We start from the raw sequence: 26168 nt of genomic DNA on the forward strand, positions 1-26168 counted from the left end.
AAAGTTTTCATCTATGTGAAACATTCGTTCAGCATCCGAAAATTCGCAAATGTGTTTCCAGCTAGATGAAATTATAAGTGATCATTTTTGTTGCACCACGTTCATTTTCTGCACACGATTCGGACCTACAATTCATTGCCGATTCCGGACGGCAGATTATTTTTATACTCACCGAGAGGCTGGTGCGCTAGCCCCTCGTTGTGAGACTCCCTGCGGTAGTAAACGTTTTTTGTGGTCATGTCGCCGTTTCTGTTGTTCCCCAGTGTCAGAAAAGTTTCTGACAAGAACGAATCGGGTGGTCCCCCCCCCCCCCGAACGAAATTTCTGGCTACGCCCCTGCAAAGAACGTTCACAAACTCATGTGGACATGCACGAGGTTACTTTTAGAGTGAGTATCTAAAAATCGTCGCCTTGCCATGGGAATGGGATGGGGCTAACCGGGCTCCAGCCCTGGAATAGCTCCCATGAATTTTTATCTTTTTCACACTATAAATTTGTTTTAGAGCTGCTCGTGTAACCCTTGGACTCATCAAAAATCTCAGCCTGGGGGCCCAGCTTCGGGATGTGGGCTAGAATTTTTAAAGGCATCTTTCAAATATATTTATCGCATGAAAAAATAATTAGACCTCGGTCCCCAATGGGGAGGAATGCTTACATTTAAAACCTTCAGGAAACTTCCCTGGATTGGAATGTATATATCTCCTCTTTAATTGTACTAGAAGAAAAATCTTAGGAGTCGGTATTATTAAGAAAACTGCTGGGCATAGGCTACATCTCGTTATCATAGATTTTCCCTCATGTCAAAATTTTATCAATTATCCTTTTGCTTATGCATTGCTTCCTGGCTTGATCTTTTTTTCATGAATTTTAGGAACGTCAAATATCTCTATGCACTCCAGCGACATTCCTAAAATTCTGTGATATGTGAATTGATAATTACAGTCCTTTATCGCATCGAATATACTTCTATTAGGGGCAGCTCATCATAAAGGCACAAAGGAATCCCCTCTTCCTTTCCTAGAGTCATCATTTTAATGCCATGAAACGTCTGAATGATAATTTAACGTATTCGAGTGTGGATGACATAAAACATGACAAAAAAAACCTGAAAACACGGGGGAAAAAAATTAAAACACGCAACAAAAAATTAATGTTTTACTGCAGCGTATGAGAATAGTCAATCATTCATTTGTTACGCAACACAAAATTGTTTCCTGCATTCAATTTGTGTTCCAGGAAAATATGAAAAATACGATACATAACATTTAGATGGCTAAAAATAGACTTAATTTTGTGCTTCAAGTTTTATGTGGATATAAATGTGATGTCGCAATAAATTTTTATCACAAATTATCTGACAAATGAATTAGAACAAGTTCTTTATTAAAGAAATTAATTACAAAAATCATATTTTTTAAAATTGACCACCTGTGCCTAAAAATGAATATTTGATTCAGCAAACCCCTTCCTAAAAAAAAGTTCTTGCCGGGAGCCGATACTGAATTCCACCTCAGAAATATTGTTCATATAACGGCACCCTGCTCCTCCCTGACCGATCGCATGGCAAACCTCTTCAGGCAGGGGTGTAGCCAGAAATTTTGTTCGGGGGGGGGACCAAAGTGATAGAACAATAGATTTTGCCATCTTTTTCCCTTTTTTCGGTTATTTTCTCACATTTCGGGGGGGACCAGACCCACAGGTCCCCCCCCCCCGCTATGCCCTTGTAATCAAGTAAATTGCATGTTATTACGAATCAATTCTGAGCATCTAGCAAGCACTTCTCAACACATATTTTTTTGCATGATACAAGCGAAAAGGCTAAATATGATAAATAAGGCTTGCATGATAAATTTTCTCCTAGTGTGTGTAAGGTGCAGTAGAGAGAGTTATGCGTTAGAGTTTATGACGTGGTGCTTGTTCCAAGGAATAGGAAATTTAGTTTTTAATTTTGCACTAAACACAGTATTTACATTTGGAGGAGGTAGGAGGTGCGAAAAATCCAGGTCTGGGATTCAGTGAAAGAAGCTAGCCTGGAGCTGGGTAGACCAAGATGTGGGACCCCAGCATCAAGGGAAATTGTCAACAGTGTATGGCACATAGTTTTCGGCTATTTATTATTATATAAATATAATAATAAAATATTAACTTTTATATTTTAACTATGTTTGGCATCTGCGGACACTAGGTTGGTTCTCACTGATCGAAACCTTCACGGTAAAAAATCGCTCCCCCCCCCCCCAACACATCACCCTGGATCCGCGCCTGCTCTGGAGAGCCGTGGATGACTGTTGACTAAGGCAAGAAATCCGTGGATGAGGAAAGTTTGAGAGCCACTGCAGTACACCTATATCTGTTTTCCTTCAGTCTGTTATCTGAATCATCTGACACAGACTCCTCTTCTTGTGAACAAGGTGCCATAAAAAGCCTCTAGATTTATGCCCTTTTTCTGCAGCAGGTTTCTTAAAATAATATTATATTTTGCTTGTTTTGACCTGATTTATTCCCCTATTGAAATTTGACAGCCCACAATATCACCAACCAAATATTAGTTCCAAGTTTGTCTCAGACGAAGAACACCTTAAATTTTGGGGTTATTTATTGTCTGTATCTTCCCTATGGAATTAGACCAATAATTCTCAAAGTGTGTGGCGCGGCTCCTAGGGGCATTGCTAACTTTTGTGAAGTGCATCGCAGCAAGCTGATGACATTCACAATTACCCATTTAGTGCTTTGAAGTGGTTTTATTTAGACTATTCTGAGGAGCCGTGGATAAACGTTGTCATGGCAAGGTAGCCACAGGTGGCAAAAGTTTGAGAATTATTGCTCTAAATCATCAGAGTGATCCGCCCCTCTCCAGGGGTCACGACCCACACTTTAGGAACCACTGTATTAGGGTAATAAATGTGAAAAAAGAAAACCCTTTTCGGATAGTCATATCCAAGAGGTGGAAAAAAATTATTCATCTCAGGCAGCAAAATTTCTAGGACCGGCCCTGTATGTGTGCATGGAATGCTTCTTATCCTGTTCACGATCTCTCTTACCTCACTCAGCAATTTTTCAATATCAAGTGGAGAGAGCAATTGCGTATCATCAATGGTTCGGGATCTGAAACCATTTTAGAAGTATTGCCTGGATCATCTTGGCTACGTGGATCTTTCTTCGATGACTTGTTTGTTGTTTCTGTGCATTTCAAGCATATACAACTCAGAACTCAATCATGTCTCAGCTAAAGGCCGTAGCGAGGCGGGGGGGGGGGGGGAGAGACTTGATGGTCTGGTCCCCCCCCCCCCGAAATGTGAGAAAATGACCGAAAAAAGGGGAAAAAGATGGCAGAATCTATTGTTATATCACTTTGGTCCCCCCCTCCCCTGAAATGAAAGTGGTCCCCCCCCCCTGAATAAAATTTCTGGCTACGGGCCTGTCTCAGCTTATGGAATACCAGTTCTGAGAAACCTCTAAAATCATTATGGAAGGTGTCTTTGCATTTCGTGCAACTAATCAAATCTTCCGGAGCTATAATTACCTCAGCACACCTGTATTACACTTTTTTCTGTCATACCAAATGAGATCTGAGCTCTCGTATTATTGGTCTTAAATGAATAAAAAAATAAATATATATATATACAGGGTGATAAGCGAATAAGCCCTTATTTCAAAATTAAATATCTCTACAACAAAGATCAATAGAATTATGCAGTAAATGGTACGTTTATTAGCAAAACTGTAAGAATGTTGTACAGAAATTTCGAAAATTTAGTTTTTTTTTTAATTTTTTAAAATTTAAAGAAAAAAAGAAACTGGAGATTTTGGGGTTCCGAAAATCCTCATTTGTGTGAAGAGAAACCACTGCATTCACCTAAAGTTACTGCATGGGCTGCAGTATGCGGCATGTGTGCTGACAAATTGTTCCAAAATTGTAACGTAACGTTCAGTAGTAATCGTTTCTCGCACGAAGAAGGGACCAATAATGCCTCTGGCGCATACCGCAGCCCATGCAGTAACTTTAGGCGAATGCAGTGGTTTCTCTTCACACAAATGAGGATTTTCGGAACCCCAAAATCTCCAGTTTTTTTTTTTTTTTTAATTTTAAAAAATTTTAAAAAAAACTAAATTTTCGAAATTTCTGTACAACATTCTTACAGTTTTGCTAATAAACGTACCATTTACTGCATAATTCTATTGATCTTTGTTGTAGAGATATTTAATTTTGAAATAAGGGCTTATTCGCTGATCACCCTGTATACAACATGCAGTACACATCTGTGAGATTATGGTCACCAATTATAATTCATGTACATGTACACCATTATACTCAAACTAAATATGAGTTACGATGAGAAAAAAAATTAAGTAAATCAACACAATAAATTCCAGAGAGAGCCTCAATCATATATGCCACTCTTCTAGCTGTTTCCATTCTCTTTATCTGTTATTTCTAATTTATCAACAAAGTAGTTTTGGACAGGGTCATAGTCGGAATTTATTTTGGATGGGGAGGACTAGTATTTCGAGGATCATTCCATTGGAGGGGGCGATATTGCCACTTTGAAAACACTGATTTAAGAAGGAGGCAGGCTAAACTGATATTTGAAGTTAAATCTCAAGTACTGGAAGGTTGAGAACAGGGGTGAGAGAGATGAGACAAAATTCTTTCTCGTGTGAGACATCGTTTCTGTTCCCCTCTGGTGTATATTAAATACCATTAAATATTTATACCAATAATCAAACATCAATTGCAAGTTCTTGCAAAAATTAATTTTGAAAGATATATGATTGAATATCTATCTACATACATTCATGTTTATTTTTGCTGGTATGTTTCAGACATTCAAGAAGATGTACATTTTTCATCAATAATGGGAAAAACAGATATCAGTGATCACAGTGGTAATGACTTTGTTAGTGCTGTAGCCGCAGAAGAGCATGCACAGTTTCAACAGCAACTTTTGCAATTAAGACAACAGCAACAATTACAACAGCAGTTACTATTGCAGCATTTTCAGCAACAGCAAAGGCAGCTTGCAGAGCAGCATGAAAGACAATTGCAACAACGAGTTCAGGTGATTCTCTTCAAAAATTTAAAAGTTTTTATCACAAAAAATTTCTTCTCTTCTCATACAAAAAAACCTTATAAGCCCTATATGTTAACGCATTGTTCACTGGTCACAAGTTAACTTGTGTTTTTATATGCATACACAGAATTTTTTAGTCCTATTATGTTTCATATTTTTTATACTTGAGAAGCAATTTGTAGGAACTACTGCCTAAAACTTATCCAAGATAAGTACTGTCCTTTCAAAGGAAATAAATTTGGAGTGTTCGGCGTTGAGATTCTTAAGTGAGTTAAATGGAATGTCATACAAATAAAATCACTCATTAGTGTAAAAACACTCTTTGAACTAGGGTTCCCATATTTAAGAAATTGTCCTGGTTTTTTTTTTTTCTTTTTCCTAATACCCCATTGACCTGTTTATTGGGACATTTCTGAATGCTGTATTTTGATTTTTAACAAAAAAATAAAATGAAATTGCATGAGTCATTAATGATGACACAATTTATATTCTTCAGGAGTTTTTGGAACAGCAAAAGAAATTGGAAGAGGAACACAAACAAGAAAAAGAGCGAAAGGAAAAAGAAAGATTGGAACAGTTGAAGAATAAAGAAAAACATGAATATAGTGAGTTCAATGATATAATAAAATGTTTATCATATTTTGCTACTTCAGAATCTCTGTTCACAATCATTCATCAGTTATGTGATTTGTGGTTCTATTCCTTTACGTCTATTTCTACTTTGTACATCCATGTTCACTCATAAATTCATTAGCACAATGTTATGGTTAATTAACCTTAAAATATTTCTGAATTCTTTAAGCTTTATATTTTGACATTTAAGATGTTTTGATCAATATCAAATTTTTATTTTTTAAACCACTATAAGAATTAAAATCAGGTATGGGGGGGGGATTTTTATTTCTTTTACCTAGTTTTTCCAATTTACTGTATAATAAAGTATTTTCAGCAATTTTACAAACCCCAAAACCTCTGCTTTTTATAATAAGTGCAAAAGATTAAGACGATGTAATAAAATATGCAACTTTGTTTGATCAAGTTTCTCATTTCTTAGGTGCAGTTGCATCTTCAGAAGTGAAACAAAGTCTTCAAGAGTTTCTTCTGAACAAAAAACACAGAGAGGTAGCTGCTAATTGTGGGAACTCTCCCAGAACTTTGAAGACATGGTAACATTTTTTTTAAAATGCAAACATTTTTTTTCTTTTTTTAATTCTGCATTATTTTCTCAAATTTCCTTTGGTCATAATGTAACTATGTTGATTTCCGGAAAATAAATTGCTCTGCTGTATAGGCTGCAGCTAGAACAATGATCAGAGAAGTAAAAATAAAACTATTATATGCATGGCATCTAATTTAGATTAGATGATTAGATTAGATTAATGATTAGATATTGTTTACACAGGTCCAGACAACATAACTCTTTAGATCAAGCATCCCCACCATCATCAGCAATCTCACCACGTTGCAAGCATCCAATTTTAGGAAAATATGATGACGATTTTCCTTTGAGGAAAACTGGTAAATATGTGCAGTATATCTTCTATTTTTGCTTGAAAAAATGGTTTTTTTTCTACATTGCTTCATATATGTCTCAAGTGATATAGTCATGGTCAAGTTGTATCCCCTCCCAAAATATTGTGTTTATTGATGAAATGAATATATAGTGCATATATACAGTAGACTCTGTAACTCAACAGCCCAAAAGTATCGACAAACATGTCGACTTAAGCGGATGTCAAGTTAGCTGGGTTTCACTGTAAATTTTTGTCTGACAATTTTTGTGTACATAATTATATACAGTTGATCCCGCTTATGTTTTCCCACTTAGTACAACTAATTTTCATGGACTTAACTTTTTTACTATGTTGATAATGTTAATTTTTACCAGATAAAATGTTTAAATTTTTTGCTATTCCCACTTACAATGTTCGGAAAATTCATATCAGGCTTTTTCCTCCCTTGAAATCAGTGTACTTTTTCACCATTTTCTTCATGTAAAGAAACGGAAATGATGATTATGTGTGTGCTAGAGATGAACCATTGCATGAAAATGAGAAGTGAGGGTTTTCTTTTATGGCTATTTAGAATAATTATTTGTCCAGAGAGCATAATTGCCCTTACCACTGTTCAAATACACAAGATTGATAGAAGTTATGTCTTTGTATAGGGAGACTAACAGATGAGAACTAGAAAAAGTTCTAATTTGCCGCATTAGATCGATTCCAAAAATGAATCTTCTCATAGTGGTGTTATAGACAACTGCATATAACAAAGGAATAAACAGTGGTCTTTCTCATCCATTTCTGAATCTATTATTACAAATCAAGCTGCAAAAGCGAAACATGGACATCAAACATAAACAACTTGACAGTTTTTCAGATGCCATCATCAAATAGCATTCAAAAGTGACTTTTTTTAGCTATGAAAAATCGAATTTCCCAACATCACTTCTTAGAATTTAATTCTTCATAGAACAGCCAATACAATGCTTTCATGTCCTTTGAAATTTTGGAAAATGAAGCAGTAAAAGCATTAGATTTTGCCGAGCACAGTTCGAGTCAAAATGTCTCAGAGCAAGTTAAAAAGGAAAGCTTTAAGTTTAGAGGAAAAAATAAAAATTCTTAAATTTGTTTATGATAACCACACAGTCACCACAAGTTGCAACATTTGCAGAAGCAATTAAAGGGCTGGAAACTTTTCAATATTTTGTGGAAAGGCAAGAAAATGTGCCATGTGATGTTACCTAGATTTTACGGAAACTTGACTATTGTAGTTTAACTTTAGCAAGAGGGAAAAAACAATCATCTATGATGGATTTTTTGATAAAGAAAACCCAGGTTCAAAGATGCATTGTACATTAATCAAAATATATATAAAGATTTCTTTTTTCTATATTACTTGTTTTTTTTCCTGCAAACTATATCCCGTATTATAATACACATAAATATTTAATGGAATAACAAATAATTGCTTATTATTAAATCGTTGTATGTATCGTAATGTTTGTTAATAAATTAAAAATGACAAAAAAGCTATTGATTGATGTAAAACTCTGTCTTATAATTCTTATAGACATTTCTCGCTTAAAATGTTGTACAGCTTACAATGTTTTTATTTACAGTTTCTTGAAAAACATTCTAAGTGGGATTGACAGTATATTCAAACAATTTCATTAACTAAAAAATGTTAATTCTCATTAACTTTAATCAGGTTGTTTCATATTAAAATCGAAACATATAAAAAAATTTACTGCATGAAAAATAATCGAGTGTATTTGTTTGTTTCTTTCTCAAAGAAAAAACAAAAACTCTTCTACACTATTCAGTTTATCCCTCGATTGTTCAGCTTTTTCCTGTGTGCGTAGGAAGCGATGTATCACATCTACAGCTTTTAATGCATCATGGTTAGATGGTGCAGATACTTTTTGTTTATAGAAGAATAATATTATACATCTAAACTTTCTGTGTGATTCTATTTCTTCGAAACATGAAGCACTTGCTCTTTGGTTGATTGATTCTAGAATATTGTTGTCTTCTAAAAGTCCTGAACTTACAGGATCAGAGTCAATGTTCACAAGTTCATCCTGGATAGAACCACTCATAGCACTATTTATGCTTTCTGCACATGTAATCTGAGAGGAATCTTTAGAAAAATTATCATTTTCCAAAAACTCAGAACAAAAACCAACATGACAGATGCAGTTCCGAATCATGGTATTTGTGACTGACTTCTATGCAGAATCAATCATTCCAACAGCATCTAAAACAGAAATTTTTGAATCCATTCCAATATTCACAAATTTTTTTTGTCTGTAAAAAGTTTTCATACTTAGGATAATTCCTTGATCCAGTGGTTGTGAAATTGCTGTTGAATTAGGGGGTGAAAAGCATAATTTGATTGCTGAAAGTTATGTTACTTTTAGATAAGTGGTACAATTATCCAAAATAAATAAAGCTTTTCTCTTCTCACTTAAAAATTTTCTATCTAGCTTCCTCAACCATTGTTTAAAAACCTTTGATGTTATCCATTTGTTGCCATCATAGTCCACAGGAGAAGACTTTTAACATTTTTAAGGCACTGCAGATTTTTTGATTTTCCAGTAACTAATGGTTTCAATTTTCAGAACTGTCTGAGTTTGCTGTCAAAAAAACTGTCAAATGATCTTCATGTTTTTTTACCTCCTTCACATTTTTCTCCTTTGAAAGCAAGAGTTTGGTTAGACAAAAGGCAAAAAATAAACCGGTCTCATCACAATTGAACACATCTGCATCTTTATACCCTTCTATCATTGGTTTGAGATCCCTTCATTCATCCAATTTTCAACAGTTTCTTGAGATACAGATACGCTGTCTCCACAAACTTTCCTAAAAACAATGCCATGGCACTCTTTGAATTGGGTCAACCATCCACTGCTTGCAGTGAAATCACTTTTATTGAAACTTTTCGCAAAATCTTTTATTTTTTCTTGAATTATTGGTCCTGATAATGGGATTGAGTGAGATTGAGCAGATTTGAACCACAAAAGAGTTGCTTCTTCTACATCGGTGAAGTCTGATTTTCTTATGCGTTTTCTGCTTGGTTCATAAGAACTATCAAATGCTTACAAATTTTTTTCCTTATTTTTAGCCAATGTTGAAATAGTGTTCTGTGCAACTACATATTCTCTGATGAGTTCACTCTGAGTTATACCTACACAATTCTAGTTTTTTCAAAATTTTAACTTTTGATTTTAAAGTTTAAGTATGAAGTTTGCATAGAGAAATTACATTCATGGCTGCCAATACTCATGATGAAAACCAACTGACATATTCAGCATCTAACCAGGCTTTAGCTCTTTCTTTTACTCTTTTTCCAAGAAATCGTAAAACTCAGTTCTACCAAAAACGTTCTCAGCAACAGACAATATCTAAACTCCCAATAGATAAGATTTTTATCCCTATTAGATGTTGACAAAACCCATACTTTTTTTAATCATGAAACAAACAAATGAAAGACCTTTCCTGGAAAATCTACTAAAATGATAAGGTTGCCAGCAGATTTCAAATATTCATTCTTCATATGTACAGCCCCCGATGCATAAAAGAGACACATCATAGAGAACAATCAAACAAAGAATTGTTGAAATACACACAAACAATGTTGAAAAATTCTTTGAACTGGTAACACACCAGTAATTGTAAAAACCAGTCGTGGTAAAAGCAGAAAAATCATAGCCAATTTAATTGGAGTTAAGCCAAACATGCATAGAGTTAGGGAGTTTTCTGTACATTGAAATTAGTACTGTGTCAACCAAGGGAATAATAGATGTCGAGTTATCCGGATAGTCGAGTTATCAAGCTTCCACTATATCTATTTATTTATATGTTGCGGCTAATGCCTGAAGCTTAGACTCTTCAGGAATTAGCCAGTCTACCACTTTGCAAATTAACAAACATCTCAAGTCTGGCTAGTGTTCAGTGAAGCCATTCACTTTACAGAGTGACCAGACTTCGTCTATAATATAGAGGCCTATATGTTATGGTAAATGTGATAAATCGGTTATTATGTTTACTTACCAATCATCTTAATAAGTTTGATAAATTTATCACTTTCACCCATCAAATATGCATAATACCCAAACGTTGTTGCTAAATTCGTTAAGTACTGAAAACATTATCACTTTTACCAGCAATTATGCATAATAACCAAGTGTTGGTAAATGCGATGAATCAATTATTATGAAATCGACACATTTAAAAGTATGATAAATGCATTGGGATAAATTGATAAGCTATCCATACTTGGATAACACAACGATAATCTTTTTATGTGAAAAATAATTTGCAAAAAAAATTTGTAAATAGTAAAGGCGTTTAAAAGAATAGTATATTATTTGGGACCAAGAGATTAGTTTGTAAAAACATGTAGTTTGTAAAATTGCATTGACTGCAACTGGATTTATCACATTTACCATAACATATATATATATATGGAACAAACAAATTTGTATTTGGATACTTGATTTGCTTGCAGAGAAGTAAAAAATGTGATTAATCTATATTTTTTAATTTAAAAATATTATAATGAGCAATTCATAACTTCTGGAATATTAGGTCTGATATCCTGAAAGTTATGAATTGTTTCTTAAATGGTGGCTGCAAATGCCTTGTTAGTTACAAAAATATTTTAGGTTGATCATTTCATTTTTATCTATCACAATTTAATTATTTTATTTTGCAACTCCAGCTTCTGAACCAAATTTAAAAGTGAGGTCTGTGCTAAAACAGAAGGTTTTGGATAGAAGAAGTAGTCCATTGCTGAAATCCAAAGATAGAGGACCTATTCCATCCAAAAGAAGACCACCCCCTCCTCCAAATGGTACAGCATATTTATACTTCCAACCTGATATAGTGAAATCTGTATAAAACAGACAAATTATTTTCTATTCCAGGCAGGTTTGCGTTTTATAAAGGTGCACACAAAAATATATGCAGTCATTTAACTACTATAAACTGACAAGCATCAAATAGAGACATGCATATTATTATATTGAATTTTTTCATGTTTGCTGTTTCAAATTACTTTGCATTTGAAATTTCGTATTTAATGCGCTAATAGGGAAACTTCAATATAAAACGTTCTTCTGAATATCGATAGAATGAACTTTTTTCCTGTGAAAAATGAAAAATTTTTAATATTTAAAATAAAATAACATTTTTGAGAAATGGTGAAAAATTAGAAACTTAAAAAAGTCTTTGTGAAAATACAGACAATGAGATCAACAACCAATAACGTTTTTGAAAGAAAGGTTATACATCTCTGTAGCACTTAAATTTTTCTTTTCTCTTGCCTCTATGATCCCCATTTTTGTGTTTAAATCGAAGATGTGCTTCTTGCAGCTGGTTTCCATCTTTACATTGAATGAAATACATGTACTAAAAAATGGTATCACTGAATTTTGAACAATATAGTGTCTCTTCCTCGCTTATTTCTCTCCCAAACTAGTTTAAATAGAAATTATCAACATTTTACCTAGAAACAGTAGTATTTTCTAACAAAAGCCACAATTTCAATCGCAGATGAAATGCTAAATGGGCTTTCACTAAATTTTTAATAGTAAATAGGCTTTTACCCAAGCCCAACCCTCTTACTTTCAGAACCATTTCAGGTAGATAATAAGCATTCATCATGTTTCCAAGAAGTAAAAGAGTTCCCTAACAAAAGAGGGATCAGTCTGACTTAATTTTTTCCCATCCAAAGAACAAAAACTTGCACTTAGCCAAAAATTCTGTTTTGGCCAGTTTTTTCTTTTCTAAAAATTGACTAAATATGCCTTCCGTTTTTCCACGTTAGACTGTTTCCATCTTAAAAAGGTTCCCCATAGTTGAAAAGGCATTACTTATCCACTAGACTATTTTTCTGTTCTTCTCAAGACAGGTTTCCATCTCATACAGTGTCCATCTTAGACAGGTTTTGCTGTATTATGTTTAATGAAACAAAATATTATGTACTAGGACCTCCATTAATGAAATCATCAGTATAAATGTATGTTTGTTCAAATAATCTGAAAATACATAAAAATATGTATCTGTGAAGAAAAAACTTTTTCTGGATATTATGCTGAGGTGTGAACTTGGAAAGAAAAGTCTTAACTTTAACTGATGATGATTAAGACCCCTTGAGATGATTTTGATTTAAATCAAAATCATCTCGAGGGGGAATCTCGCTACTGCCACCACCTTGGGGACATTTTCTAAAGTTAAGGGGGTTACTATGCCTCTACTCGAGCGCATCATGCTACAGAGCTTAAATAAGAAAGGAACAGTCATGTATGTGGTGTATATGGGTAACTTGCTTGCCTGGATTGCAAGAGGACTGGCAGAAACTAGTAGTCTTTTCTTTTCGAGTTCACACCTTGGCATAATATTCAGAAAAAATCTTTTCTTCATACAATTGGGCTGAAAAAAAAAAATTCGAAATCATCTCAATCACAATATATATCTGTTTTGATCAAATTTTCAACTTTTTTTTTTGATTTTTGATAATTATTGGGATATTACTTTACTTTGTAATACAATATTTTTGTAATGCAATTTTTAACCATTGGGTTCTGATGTTTTTCTTATTGAAAGAATGGCCAAATTTTTTTATTTTGAAATATACTTTTGTTTTTGGGAATATTTTTTTCCAATTTCATACATGATTTTCTATGTTCTAGTTTCTGCGGTTTTTTTTAATTATAAAAGTTACTTCTTACATTACCTATGATATGCATATCAGTTGATAAATAGTCTGACCTCATTACAATGTTGTGCCAACCCTGCTCAGCATCAAAAATTTTCAGTGAACAAATTTTCCATTTCTAGGGGTTATATATGTGTTAAACCAAGATTTCATGTAACGCCAAACTAAATAGGGGTTTGACTGTATATAATTTCTGCAGTTTAAGACTTGTAGGGAGATGGCAGTTTCATTTTCATCTAGAAATCTGGATGGAATCTCCTGTATCAATAAAGCTACATCAATGCTTGTAGTATCAGGTGCCTGGCAACAGCATAATCAGTTTGGATTTGTGTGACACTAATATGATCAAGACAATGTGGTTTCTATCAGTAAGCAAACTGCATAAATGCAAGCCAGTTACTATTGGCAATTTCAAAATGCAACTATAAGAGCTGCTGTTGTGTTTCACACCTGATATATGCCAAAAAATGTATAGATTCAAAGTCATGGTGCCTAATGTCTATCTATTCAAAACCAAAAGTGGTCATATAACAGTTTATAGTTAGTGTTCCATGAGATGAAAATAAGGATGCTGCAAAAAAATCTTAAGGGAAAAATTTGTTACTTTTTCTTCATTCTGCATTATGTTAAGATTTATTGATTTTTAGTTTAAATATATAACTGTTGAATAAGTATATCTCCCTATGGAATTGGTTGCTGATGATAATCATGAGAAAATCCTTTATGTTATATCACATTTTCGTTCAAAAAGTCACAATTTCATAAAACAAAAAACCAAAAATATAGAATTTCAGGGGAAATTTAGTTCATGTTAGGCGAAGTTATTTTTTTACAAGAAATACAGTCCATGGCGCTTAATGTGATCACATTGAGACTCTAGGTTACTGATAAAAATAACCAAATGATAACTATATCTGAAAAAAGTACTGTTTGCAAACACTGTAACCATACATCCTGTTTTGTCGAACAGGACGAATAGTAAACGGGTATTGGTAAAACATGACAACTGCTTTTCTTTCCCACATAATTGGTTTTGAAAGATTCCATCATTTTTTCCATTTTTATTTCATTATATTCTAAAACAGGATCTTTTTTTTCCCTTAAGCTAAAATCCTGCATTTTTGTTATTCAGCTATTGTGAGGCATTAGAACGCAACTATCTAATATATATATATATATATATATATATATATATCACAAATTACAATATATTTTTTTATGTACACAATACATTTCATAGATCCCTTGAGAAAGTCTCTTGGGAAAAGAAATTTGAATCTAGTCAACTGAAAGAAACTGATCAAGAACTGAAGAAAAACATTTTTTTTCTGTCATACATTTGCCTTCACTTTAAGAAGGCCATTGCAATATGGATTACAAGGAATGCTGTTGACTGATTACGACATTAAGTTTGGAAATTTTTATCAGCGGGGAGGGGAAAACACCTTCTAGCCTCCTACATAGTCTTGCAGCCTTATAATGATAATTTACAGGAAAAAAGATAGGTTTAGTTAAACCTTAGCTTGAGAATGCACAAAAAACTTTCAATGGGAAACAAATTTGATAGCATTATCCAAAGTTCTGCTAACTATAATGTTATGATATTGGTCCATTTTGTTCTTTGCAAATGTGATAGCAGTACTCGAATGATAACATTTTTCAAGGTTCTAATAAGCAGCATCACCTGTGTACTCAAAAGAAACATTTGAGAAGATGGAGGGAGAAATTGTAGACATATTATAAAACTGGGCTTCTTGCCATAAAGACTGCAAAAAAAACTGTGCTAACAAGTTTATACCCCAGTAGCACAACGATATAGTACAATATTTGGACCATATCATTATACATCAAAATGTCAGAGGAATATCAGATGTCATAACTATGATATAGAACGATCTCGTCTTATATGGTGCAAATTATTTATGATGTTAATTGATCAAGTCTTTAATTTTTCAGCCGAATATGTATTTGATTCCATGTGAATAATCTCTACTTTGAAGGACATTAACTTGGGACAATAAATTATTTTAATATTGTTTGAAAAACATAGATCTATATCGTGAACCTGACAAAGATCTATATCAGATTCTCAATATAGACCTGATATAGATCTATCAAAGAAGACATAGCTCTATATCCTGAACATGACATACATCTATATCGTGAACCTGACAAAGATATATATCAGATACACAATATGTTGATATATCACCATATTGTGTGCCTTTAAATAAAAATATTGCCTTCAAATAAAAATTTGGAGAAAATTTAAAGTCGAGCGTACAATTTTTTGTTTGAATGGAAATTAAAAACGTTTGAATGAATATAATTTTTCATATGAAATTTTGATTTTAATAGGATTGCTTATGTTGATATATCAAAATCATTTCGTCAGTTATAATTGAATCCTTACTGTGTATGTTTTACATTGTAGATGCTGGTATTTTAGGAGGAGCGAGAACTTATCCACCGTAACTTTAATTGCCACTTTATAATTGCACCTATTTTTTAATTAGATCTAATTTTTTTTTTTTTATCAATGAGTAAAGTAGGAAAATGCAGAAAAGTATTTTTTATAAGATGCAAGCTAAAATTCTGTTAAGTTCACTTTTCTTTAATAAATAATTTAAAAAAAAGAAAATTCTTAAATGTGTGTTGATTTTTTTTTTATTGGTTATTGTGTTGCATTGTATTTTTGATAGGCATTGAAAAAATGCAATTGATTTTAATTTCCATGAAATCAAAATATGCATCTTATTTCAGCTGAGGGAATACCAAATAGACCAGAATCAGGTCCTGGATCGCCTCAAACTGCTGTGAGCATAGCATCGTCCCATTCCAGCAACGGTAGTACTCCTATACATGAGGTAAAAATGTGATGTATAGTTGTACGTATTTATGCTTTGTGTGTCAATCAGGGGATTTACTTTCCTTTTTCGTCATTATTTTTGCACCTAAATAGTGATGAGGCTACCTGGCAGCCTCTTGGTTTGTATACCAACATGACATTTCTAATATCAATTTTAATTTAGTGATCATTCAGTATCTCTTCTTTTATACCAGGATTACACTATAAAAGTTTGATAAAAGATCTTTTAGAAAACTTGAAAAATGCAACCAATAAGCCTATTGGTTACATTTGCTTAAATGTAACCAATGCACTTACTGATTGCATTTTTCAAGTTTTATAAATGAACTTTTGTAAAACTTTTACAGTGTAATCCCAGCCTTGAACTGAAAGTCCTGTTGTAATTAACTTTTTGTGCGTAAAATGACAGTGGTATGACAAAAATGATAGAAAAATAATCAGAAATACTAGGGCTCAGATTTTTATGACAAGTCATATTTTGGGCATTTTTGAGCTATTGGTCATATTTTAGGAATTTTCAAGCAATCAGTCATTATTTAGGAATTTTCAAGCAATCAGTCAGTATTTAGGAATTTTCAAGCAATCAGTCATTATTTAGGAATTTTCAAGCAATCGGTCATTTCTTAGTCATTTATCACCAAAAAATTTTATCTGTTGGTATTTTCTTCTGGAAATGCAAGCAGATCAAATGACAAGAACAAAATAAAAAAAGACTAAAATTTATTAAAGTCATGAATGTACTTTTAATGAATGGTTGTCTTTTTTTTCTTTTGAAAAAAAATAAACTTTTACTTTCCCAAGAGCCACTATATTCCTGGGGGTGACCCCTTGCTATGCTTCTGAAGGAGAACTGTATGCTATGCCAAATATGTAATATTTTATTCATTTGGCCACACGAAATCCTCATCTTTGATGCATTTTCATCATGTCTAAAGTCAGAGCCATAAGTAGGTTTTTCTGAGGGGAGTTAACTAGACTTTACAGCCGTCCACTATGCCACCCCTTGCTGTTATGTGGTTGTGTGAGCATTAATAGGACCCAGGCACGAACCCCACTGACATCATGGTGGTGGCAGTGGTCGACTGAAGTTGGTTATTCAACCAGGGCTGGCTTAACATTATCATAGTCCCAAAGGCAAAGTGATTTTTCTGAGATCCATACCCGGCTAGAAATGCCTGCCTACCAATTTACATGCATTATTCTCGGAAATTTTAAGCAGATCTCATTTTCAGGAGGCTCCTTCTGCACTTGAGGCTCCCATGCCATTCTCTATGGCCAATGCCTTAAAACGGCACTGTTTCCAACTTCAAGGTGCAAACACAAGTTGATCTCTAGGTTTAAACAGTCTCTCCATAGAAAGAAATCAGGCCCATAACATTTAAAATTCACGCACAATCATAGGCATCGGAACCTAGGGGCTGAGGTCATTTGAGTGCCCCCCATGAATAAGGGGGCGGAGTCCCACACCCCGAATAATTTCTGAAAAGACAATGGAATGCACCTTTCCTCTCCTGTGTATGTGCTTGATTCCTGTATATACTGGGCGACCAGCATTTTTCAGTCCCCAAATGCTTTCTTTGTGTCGGCGCCTCTGCGCACAATTAAAACAGGAAAAATTAATTAATTTAATTTTATAAAATGTCAAGTTGTTTGTTTCCAAAACCAGAAGACAGATGGCAGCACTTTCTAAAACGCATAACATGCTTTCCACAAAAAAACTTCATGTTAGGTATACAACACATTTCGTCATACACCAAGTTACAGGATAGGTGGGACTGACATCAGTCACGTAGGTAAAATTTGTGTGGGTCAAGCTAAATTCATACATACAAGGGCATATAAATATTGATTAAGTGAAGCTAAATATTTCCCAAAAACTATACCGTATTTTCCTGTGCATAATCCACAGATTATATATACATTAAAAATATAGAATCTTTTAACATGAATTATATTTCCTGTTTTTTTCTTAGAGGTTGGAATAGAAATGAATATTTTAAAAAATGATTTGTAAAAACTCTCTCTCTATCTCTCTATCTTATTTCTTGAAGATTTGTAAATGGAATATAGTGGTGCAAATGTGAGCTGATTTATCTCGCCACAAAGAGCAACAGACCTACAATGATACAAATATTTTATCATTACAGTTTTTTAGTCACAGTTTGAAAAATAGGTGTGCAGCTCTAAAAGTTCACAAACAACACTATATATTAGGGGTCTTCAACCCGTGGCCCGCCGTCACTATTTTGGTAGCCCGCCGAAACGTTTCGATCAATTGACGAAATATCGTTAAAAAATAGGGTCAAACGAAGATTTCGACAAAAAAAAAGTCACCCAGCTTCATATAGACTTCTAACAAGGACAGGCTGATCAGTGTACCGTATTTAGCTTCTTAAGTGTAAAAGTAGTAAAGTAGTAAAAATGTATGGTGCTAAGGCCACCGTACACTTTTCACCATAAATAACTTCGAGTACATCCCATCCTCCTTGAGTGGGAGAAAGCAGAAATGAACGGAATTTCCATGGTATCGTATTTCTCGGGTGCATGGTTCCGAAAGGAGCAGATGGATGTATGCATCTTGATTGGTTAGAAGAAGGGGATTTGTACAATATTGGTACAGTTAGTTTACTTCTGTTTTTGGTCTTTGAAGCCTTTGATCAGAAGCCTTTTAGTCTTTAAATGAGTGCATGATGCCGAACCGTGACAGCAAAAAAAAGAAAGTTGAAGAAAAAGTGAGATTTTTTCAAGAAAAGTGGTCATCCCTTTATTTTTTCATCGAACACAAGGCTAAAGCAGTTTGTCTAATTTGCAATGAGAGCGTAGCCACGATGAAATAATATAATATTAAGAGACATTACAATACCAAGCATAGTGCGAAGTATTCTGGATTGGAGGGACATTTTCGAAGTGAAAAAGTCAATGAACTGAAATCAAAGCTGAACTGTCAGCAATTATTATTCTTTGGAAGAAATGAACAGTCTGAAAATTGTGTTCGCGTTAGTTATATAATATCAGAAAAAATTGCGAAACGTGGGAAGCCCTTCGTTGATGGAGAATTCGTTAAAGAATGTCTTCAGTCTGCAGTTGATGTGCTTTGCCCATCACAGGCTCAAGCTGTTTCGAACAGGTTTGTCTGGTGTGACAGTAGCAAGACGCGTGGAGGATCTGTCAGCAGATGTATTCAAGACCTTGAAATCCAAATGCGAGGAATTTTTGTTTTATTCAGTAGCTATGGATGAATCGAAAAATGCAACAGATACCGCACAAACAGCTATTTTCATTCGTGGTATTGACAAAAACTTCAAAATTGTTGAGGAGTTAGCTAGTATCGTTGCACTTAAGGATACCACACGAAGTTTCGACTTATATTCAAGTTTGGCAGAAACATTGGCCAAATGTGAGTTGGACTTAGGCAACATATCTGCCATAACTACAGATAGTGCTCCCTCTATGACCGGTCAGAAGACAGGGGTAATCACATTGATAAAATCAGATGCCGAAAAATGTGGGAATACGAAGATGATGGCTTTCCACTGCATCATTCACCAGGAAAACTTGTGCAAAAAGTTTTTCTCCAACTTTGAGCATGTAATATCTGTTGTAGTGAAAGCAGTTAACTTCATTCGATCCAAAGGACTTAACCATAGACAGTTTCAAAAATTCTTAGAGGATTTGGAAGCTGAGCATGGCGACGTTATTTATTATACAGAAGTACGCTGGTTGAGCTGGGGAAAGATGCTTCAGCGCCTGTTTTCCTTGAAGGAGGAAGTTCATGAATTCATGAAATCCAAAGGAAAACTTATTGGGGAGTTTCAAGATAAAAAGTGGGTGAGAGATTTCGCATTTCTTGTCGATATCACTGGTCATCTGAATGATCTAAACTACCGCTTATTGGGAAAAGATCTACTTGTCCATAATCTTTATGACAATGTGAAAGGGTTCGAAACTAAATTAGTCCTTTGGGAACGTCAATTGCAAAACAAAAACTGCATACATTTTCCAAAATTGTTGGAGTTGGTAAATAGATCTACAACTTGGAAACCGGACGATTATGTACATTGCATTTCAAATCTAAGAATGGAATTCAGAAGCAGATTTTCCAACTTCCCCGAGAACGAAATTTCTATGAAAATGTTTTCCTCACCATTCTCGGTCGATATCGAACGTGTTCCACCAGAGCTACAATTAGAATTTGCAGATTTGCAATGTGACTCTGCAGTTAAATGCAAGTTTTTTGACATTCCTTCATTAATTGATTTTTATTCTAAGTATGTGTCCGAAGAAAATTATCCAGGAATACGCAAACATGCATTGTTCATGTCTTCTATATTTGGCAGCACTTACATATGTGAACAGTTGTTTAGTCTAATGAAGAATACAAAATCGAAAACTGGAACACGTCTCACTGATCGGCATTTGAAGGATACTTTACGAATAGCAACAACACAAATTTTACCTAACATTGAAGCTTTAGTCAAGCAAAAACAATGTCCAGTTTCGCATTAATTTAGGAATTACATCCACTCGCATTCGTAATGTAAGTAACCAAAGACTCTTTTTTTTATTTGGTACGTAATTAATTCAACATATACATGTATAAACAAAAATCATCCATTTTCATTCCGTTTCATAAAATATAAAAAATACCTAAAAATAATTGTCTTACCCCAATTCAATTTAATTTTTTAAAACAAAATGCTACACAATGGAATCTTAAAATACGTAGTACGAGTCACATTTTAATTTGTCGTATCTGAGCGTAAGTAGGATCAACCTTTGGAGGGGGGGAGGAGTGGGATACACTGAGATTAATTAGAGGCACAAGAAATCTCTGAGAAAAATTTAGATTTACCAACTACCAAAAGCATTTTCAAGTAACACAAATGTATTAATATAGCAAAAAATTCATTTTTTGACACTATAATTTGAAATGTTTTTTTAAATCATTCAAAATTAATATTTGTTAAAATTAATTGAATTGAATGTTAAAATTTTTTAAAATATTTTGAAATATATTTAGTTTGTGATCGTCTTTGATCACCGTATCAGAGGGGGGCCCCCACGCCATTAATGAGTGGCCCGTGGAACGCAACAAATACTTTATGTGGCCCTCAAGTGTAAAACGTTGAAGACCCGTACTATATATGTACTCAGACTGTTGGGTACACATGCTTACTTCCAGCACAACCCATTCAGTAGTAAATTGCTCATAGCGATAGACTGCAGTTGTGCTTGGTTTGAAAGAAAAAAAGTGTAGATGTTAGTTTTATCATTAAATTAATTCTCTCACTGATGTTTATGCACATTTTCTGATGGATGAGAATCTCCCAACTACTCACACATTCTAGGGTGCTTCAAAACTCTATGTAACAACTTTGAGAAGTGATTGAGAACATTAAATTAAGCCATATTCCCGCGCAGAAAAGCATAGTTAGAAAAGTCATCTGAAGATAATAAATAAAACCAAGTAATGTAGGGTATTTTCAAAATCAAGGTGTATCAAATGCCAGTTGATTCAGAAATGAACCTCACATCAAAGATCACCATTGTTGCTACTGAAAACTCTGTAAAACTGCAGATTTTACTATTTTCAAAATGCGCAACAATAATTTGTCTATCACTATTAATAACAGGGGGGATGACTTAATGTTGAAGAGTTTTTTCCTACTACAGTTTTGAAAATCAGAACCATGTTAGATCAAGTTTCAGATTTTGTTGAATGATACCCTCAGCAACACTACTTCTGTAATATCTACTCATTCTATTAGACTAGTACCAGTCCAGCATGGCATTTAATTGGGTTGCGATATTTTTGAAATATATGACATCCATATTTTTATGGGCATGTTTTTCTCAGCCACCTCGTTGGGCATTTTGCCTGTTGTGGCATTGTACATATTTGTATTTGGTAAACTCTTAAAACATTTGCATGGGGTTGAGATTGGGCGGGGGCAGCTTGTTGAATTTGATAAATTCATTATTGCAAGATGGATCATAGTCAGTCATGTTGATGTCCAATTTTCTGATTGGGCAGGTGTTTACAAGTGGAGCTCCTCAAAGAACCCAAGTTGTCACCTGACGTCAATAAAAACGTTTTTTTGAAGTCATAAAATGTCTCAAACATGGCTTGATAAAATGTGCGATGCTGTGACGCAGCTCGGATTCGAACCCAGACCACTCGAGGATTGTCCCTATGTATCTCACGCCATGCCTCTACCGATCGCGCTATTGTAACAGTGCCCATTCAGTGTTATTTTATAAAGACTTCACAAGTATTGATTAGTTGTATTACGATTTCCGTTAAGTAATCTCTTGTTGAGTTTAGCCGATGTCAGTTATTTTTTCGTTTTCTTTTATTTTTTTATTCTTCAAAAATATGATATAATAATAATATAATTATTTGCGTTAATTATAATTATCGAAAAAAAAAAGTTTTAAAATTCATTTTTCTTAGTTCAATGTACACGTCAAAGAATCCATTGCATCTTTTTCAATTGTAGATAGATTTCACACATCCTTTAATCTTCTGTAAAAAACATGATATGGATGCAATTATAATTTATATAATGTGTTGATAAATTTATATGAACATCTCATTGAAAAGTTTTACATTTCCATTCAAACAAAATTGCAATTAAAAGTATTTCATTTATCTTATAACAACCAGTAACGAATAGGCCTAGGGTAATTTTGAAATACCCTCTAAAGGTTCATAACAAACATTTTGGATAATTTTGATATTTTCATCCGGAACAGAATTTTTATCAGTTCAAAAGAAATTCTGGATTTTTATGATGCAAAATCATTTACGCCATTTGATATCATGTCATTTCATTAAAGTCATCAAGTATCACATTATTTTCTGACCTTTATTGTTCGTGGTCATTAAATGACTTTGAAATGACATGATCTTTTTTTTGACTGACGTCATTCAGAGAAAATTACCAAATTTTCACGTCATATTTGACGTCAAGTGACTACTTGAGAAGTGCCTTAGGTCCCATACTTTTTATTGTTAAACTCAATCAGGTTATTGATAGGATTGTTAGCAAATTCACAGATGATGTGAAAGTAATAAGTGTAGTTGAGAATCTAAGCAATATAGGTAATTGTTTCAAACCAACATGAATGGCATCATGAATGGCAAGTGGTTGGTTGACTACTATGGATTTGATAACTCATATTTCTCTTATGAGCTGAATGTTAAAATTATTCCATATGGAACCTACTTACTGATTTGGGAATTCTCATTCACAAATGACTTAGATTTTCTGAACATTAAAATATGGAAAATATATCAAAAACTTGTTTGATCAGTATTATAATTAAATGTTTTTACTTAAATAGTTTTCATTGTTTCAATTTTCAAATACTTGTCTTCATAATAAGTAGAGCCCGGATTATATATATTAGATATTTTGGCCTTTTTTAGCATTAATACATATAAATGCATAAAATCGAAGAATTTTCAGTATAAGTTGCATGTTTTTGAAGGTTTATTTAAGAGCTCACTCAATTTTTTTTATAATTTTTCAAATAAATATTGTTTATAATAAGTATTTTCAAAATATCGGTTTTTTCCCGCAGGTGAAATTTAGTGAATTAATACATATTTATAAAGTATTTTACGAATATTAACCATTTTATTGTAAGGCTATTTCTAGAGATATGTCAAAGTGTTCATTTTTTTTTAGAAATAGTAATGAAATTCTTTTCTTACTGGTATTTTCGTTATTGAGCAGCTACAACAAACTGAATATTAAAAACTGCCTGAATAAAAAATATGTAGAAATTATTTGCATATGCAGTACATAAATATATATGAAGGGAATATTGTTTTTGTAAATTAATAACATATGCGCAAAGAAAAGATGCATTTTAAAAGCACATCTGTTTTTTTTATGGTAATTTTTTTTATTCATATTTTCTCATTTTTAGCACATATTTCGGAATTTTTGACTTTTCAAGATTTTTAGTGCATATTCTGGGGTGTTTAATGTATATTTTGTGATTTTCAGTGCAAATTTTTGCGTTTTTCAGTGCATATTTTTGCATTTTTAAGAGCATATTTGCATATTTTTAGAGCATATTTTACCACTTTTTTAGTGCATATAATGCAGGCTCTAATAATAAGCAATATTATTTTCATGGATCTTATATTCATCAATCCTACTGTGACATATTTTTATCAGTAATTAATTATCCTAATACTTCGTTATCAGGAAGCTGTCACACCCCCTCTTCAACCTGTCTCTCGAGGCTGTGACGTAAACCTGTATTCTTCTCCATCCATGCCAAACATTTCCCTGGGACATCCCCATCCACCAAATTTGGTAAATATTTATAGTTGCTGTAAAACAAAATGCTTTCTTTAAAACTATTTTTTTTTTTAATGTTTTTTCCTGTTTTTCATTTTGTTAGAATGAAACACTATTATTTCTTGCAGGACAGCAAACTTTTAAATGAAATGCAGGTTCAGCTCCTTACTGGAAGGACGGGATTAGCAGTGAACACTCATGTCCTTCATTCTGTATTGCCATTTTTTCCAGCGTTACCAGGTATTGTAAGTTTTTTTGAAGCTGATAAGCTCCTTAAAAAAACTCAAGGGTTTTTATTTCACTTCATTGTTAGGTCATTTTAATGAAAACCCTAATATTTTATTCAGTTCTAGATGGAGATTCATCCCAATCATTAAATCTTGGCTACTTACATGAGTTGTCTGGAGACCAGGGTTCTTGTTCTTCACTTGTAAATGCTATGCCAGGTTTTATGATCTCTCAAGGAAACGTTAGTTCTGAAGCTCATTTATCACATCAATCAAGGTATGGAAACTAGAATTATCATCAGCATTGTTTTTTCACTAAATGGTGCAGTTCACTCAGTTGTTTGATAACTGTTATAAATGACAGTTGCCAACTTCAATCTATAGAGACTCTATCAGTAATTGTTATGTGACATAATATAATGACATTGATGTAATGTCATATTATATATTTGTATATTAAATCAAACCATTATCATTAACCTTATCCAAAACCCAAGCTCCTGAAGGTCATCTAATCACATAGTCCACCCAGGCACAGCCCAGGAAACACAAGTGCAGAGGGGCCTTATGACAGTGAGATCTGGTCCCAAAATTTTCCAGAGTTAGTATAAAAACCATAGACAGATATTTCTAGCCAGGTGGGGGCCTCACGAAAATCACTTTGTCAGAGGCCTATGATGTGCTTTAGACAGCCCTGAAGCTCCTTAGTAGCCCAGTTGTTAATGTACAGATATCTAGTTTGAATTCCGGATGTGGCACAGGTAAAAGTCATCCAAAACAAGCTTTAAACTGTAGGATCCCAGTCCAATTAACTCTAGGGTGCATAAAATGACTCCAAAGTCATAGAAATGGTCAAACATTTGCTAGACAAGTTGAGCTGACTAGCCCCCCAAAGTATGTCTGAGTGTAGGGAAAAATGCCTCTTCCTTTGTGTGATTATTTCCTTGTGTGATGTGTAAATCTGAAATTTCTAATATCAAATGTAGATTTCATTTTTCAAAATGTAACACAGGTCTGTGATGGAAAAACTTTTTTAAAAATAATTAGTCTTTCTCATAGCTTTTAGGGCGATAATTACTGGAAAAGTAATTGAAAAAATCTATCATGTTTAGTTTTTGAGATAAAGTGAAAATTGAATTTCAATAGTAATACATAAGCAGCATACAAATCATATTGAAACTGTGTACGCTATAAACAAATATAGTAAATCATTGTCAAAGATAATTCAATGATTTTAAGGTAATATTGGTAGGGTAATTCTGAATCAGGCATTGGTTTTGCCATATTGGCTCTACTTTTAAAAAACTGAAAATTAAATTTCAATAATAATGCCAGAAGCAGCATACTAATCACATTAAAACTGTGTGCTATAAACATGGTCCCCACGAAGGTGGGGCTGACAGAGATCTAGACCTGGGGCCAGGGACAATTATCATAATTTTTAATTTTTTCATGCTAT

General features: G+C 33.6%; 1 protein-coding gene across 2 annotated transcripts in view; it reads left to right on the forward strand.

Moving 5' to 3' along the window:
• LOC149085608 (histone deacetylase 4-like) overlaps positions 1-26168 on the forward strand; it is an 89629-nt gene that overhangs the window by 20890 nt on the left and 42571 nt on the right. For both annotated transcript variants that reach the window (XM_089233744.1, XM_089233745.1), the window contains exons 3-11: positions 4825-5060; positions 5569-5677; positions 6127-6238; positions 6475-6590; positions 11298-11429; positions 16059-16162; positions 24387-24497; positions 24611-24722; positions 24830-24986. In XM_089233744.1, the coding sequence (XP_089089870.1) occupies positions 4825-5060; positions 5569-5677; positions 6127-6238; positions 6475-6590; positions 11298-11429; positions 16059-16162; positions 24387-24497; positions 24611-24722; positions 24830-24986 (1189 nt within the window). The remainder of the gene's footprint in view (positions 1-4824; positions 5061-5568; positions 5678-6126; positions 6239-6474; positions 6591-11297; positions 11430-16058; positions 16163-24386; positions 24498-24610; positions 24723-24829; positions 24987-26168) is intronic.

This window comes from Pholcus phalangioides, unplaced genomic scaffold, assembly GCF_987345545.1.
Source record: "Pholcus phalangioides strain wild (caught in Gottingen) unplaced genomic scaffold, Ppha-v1.0 ptg000007l_1, whole genome shotgun sequence".
NCBI classification, from domain to species: Eukaryota; Metazoa; Arthropoda; class Arachnida; order Araneae; family Pholcidae; genus Pholcus; species Pholcus phalangioides.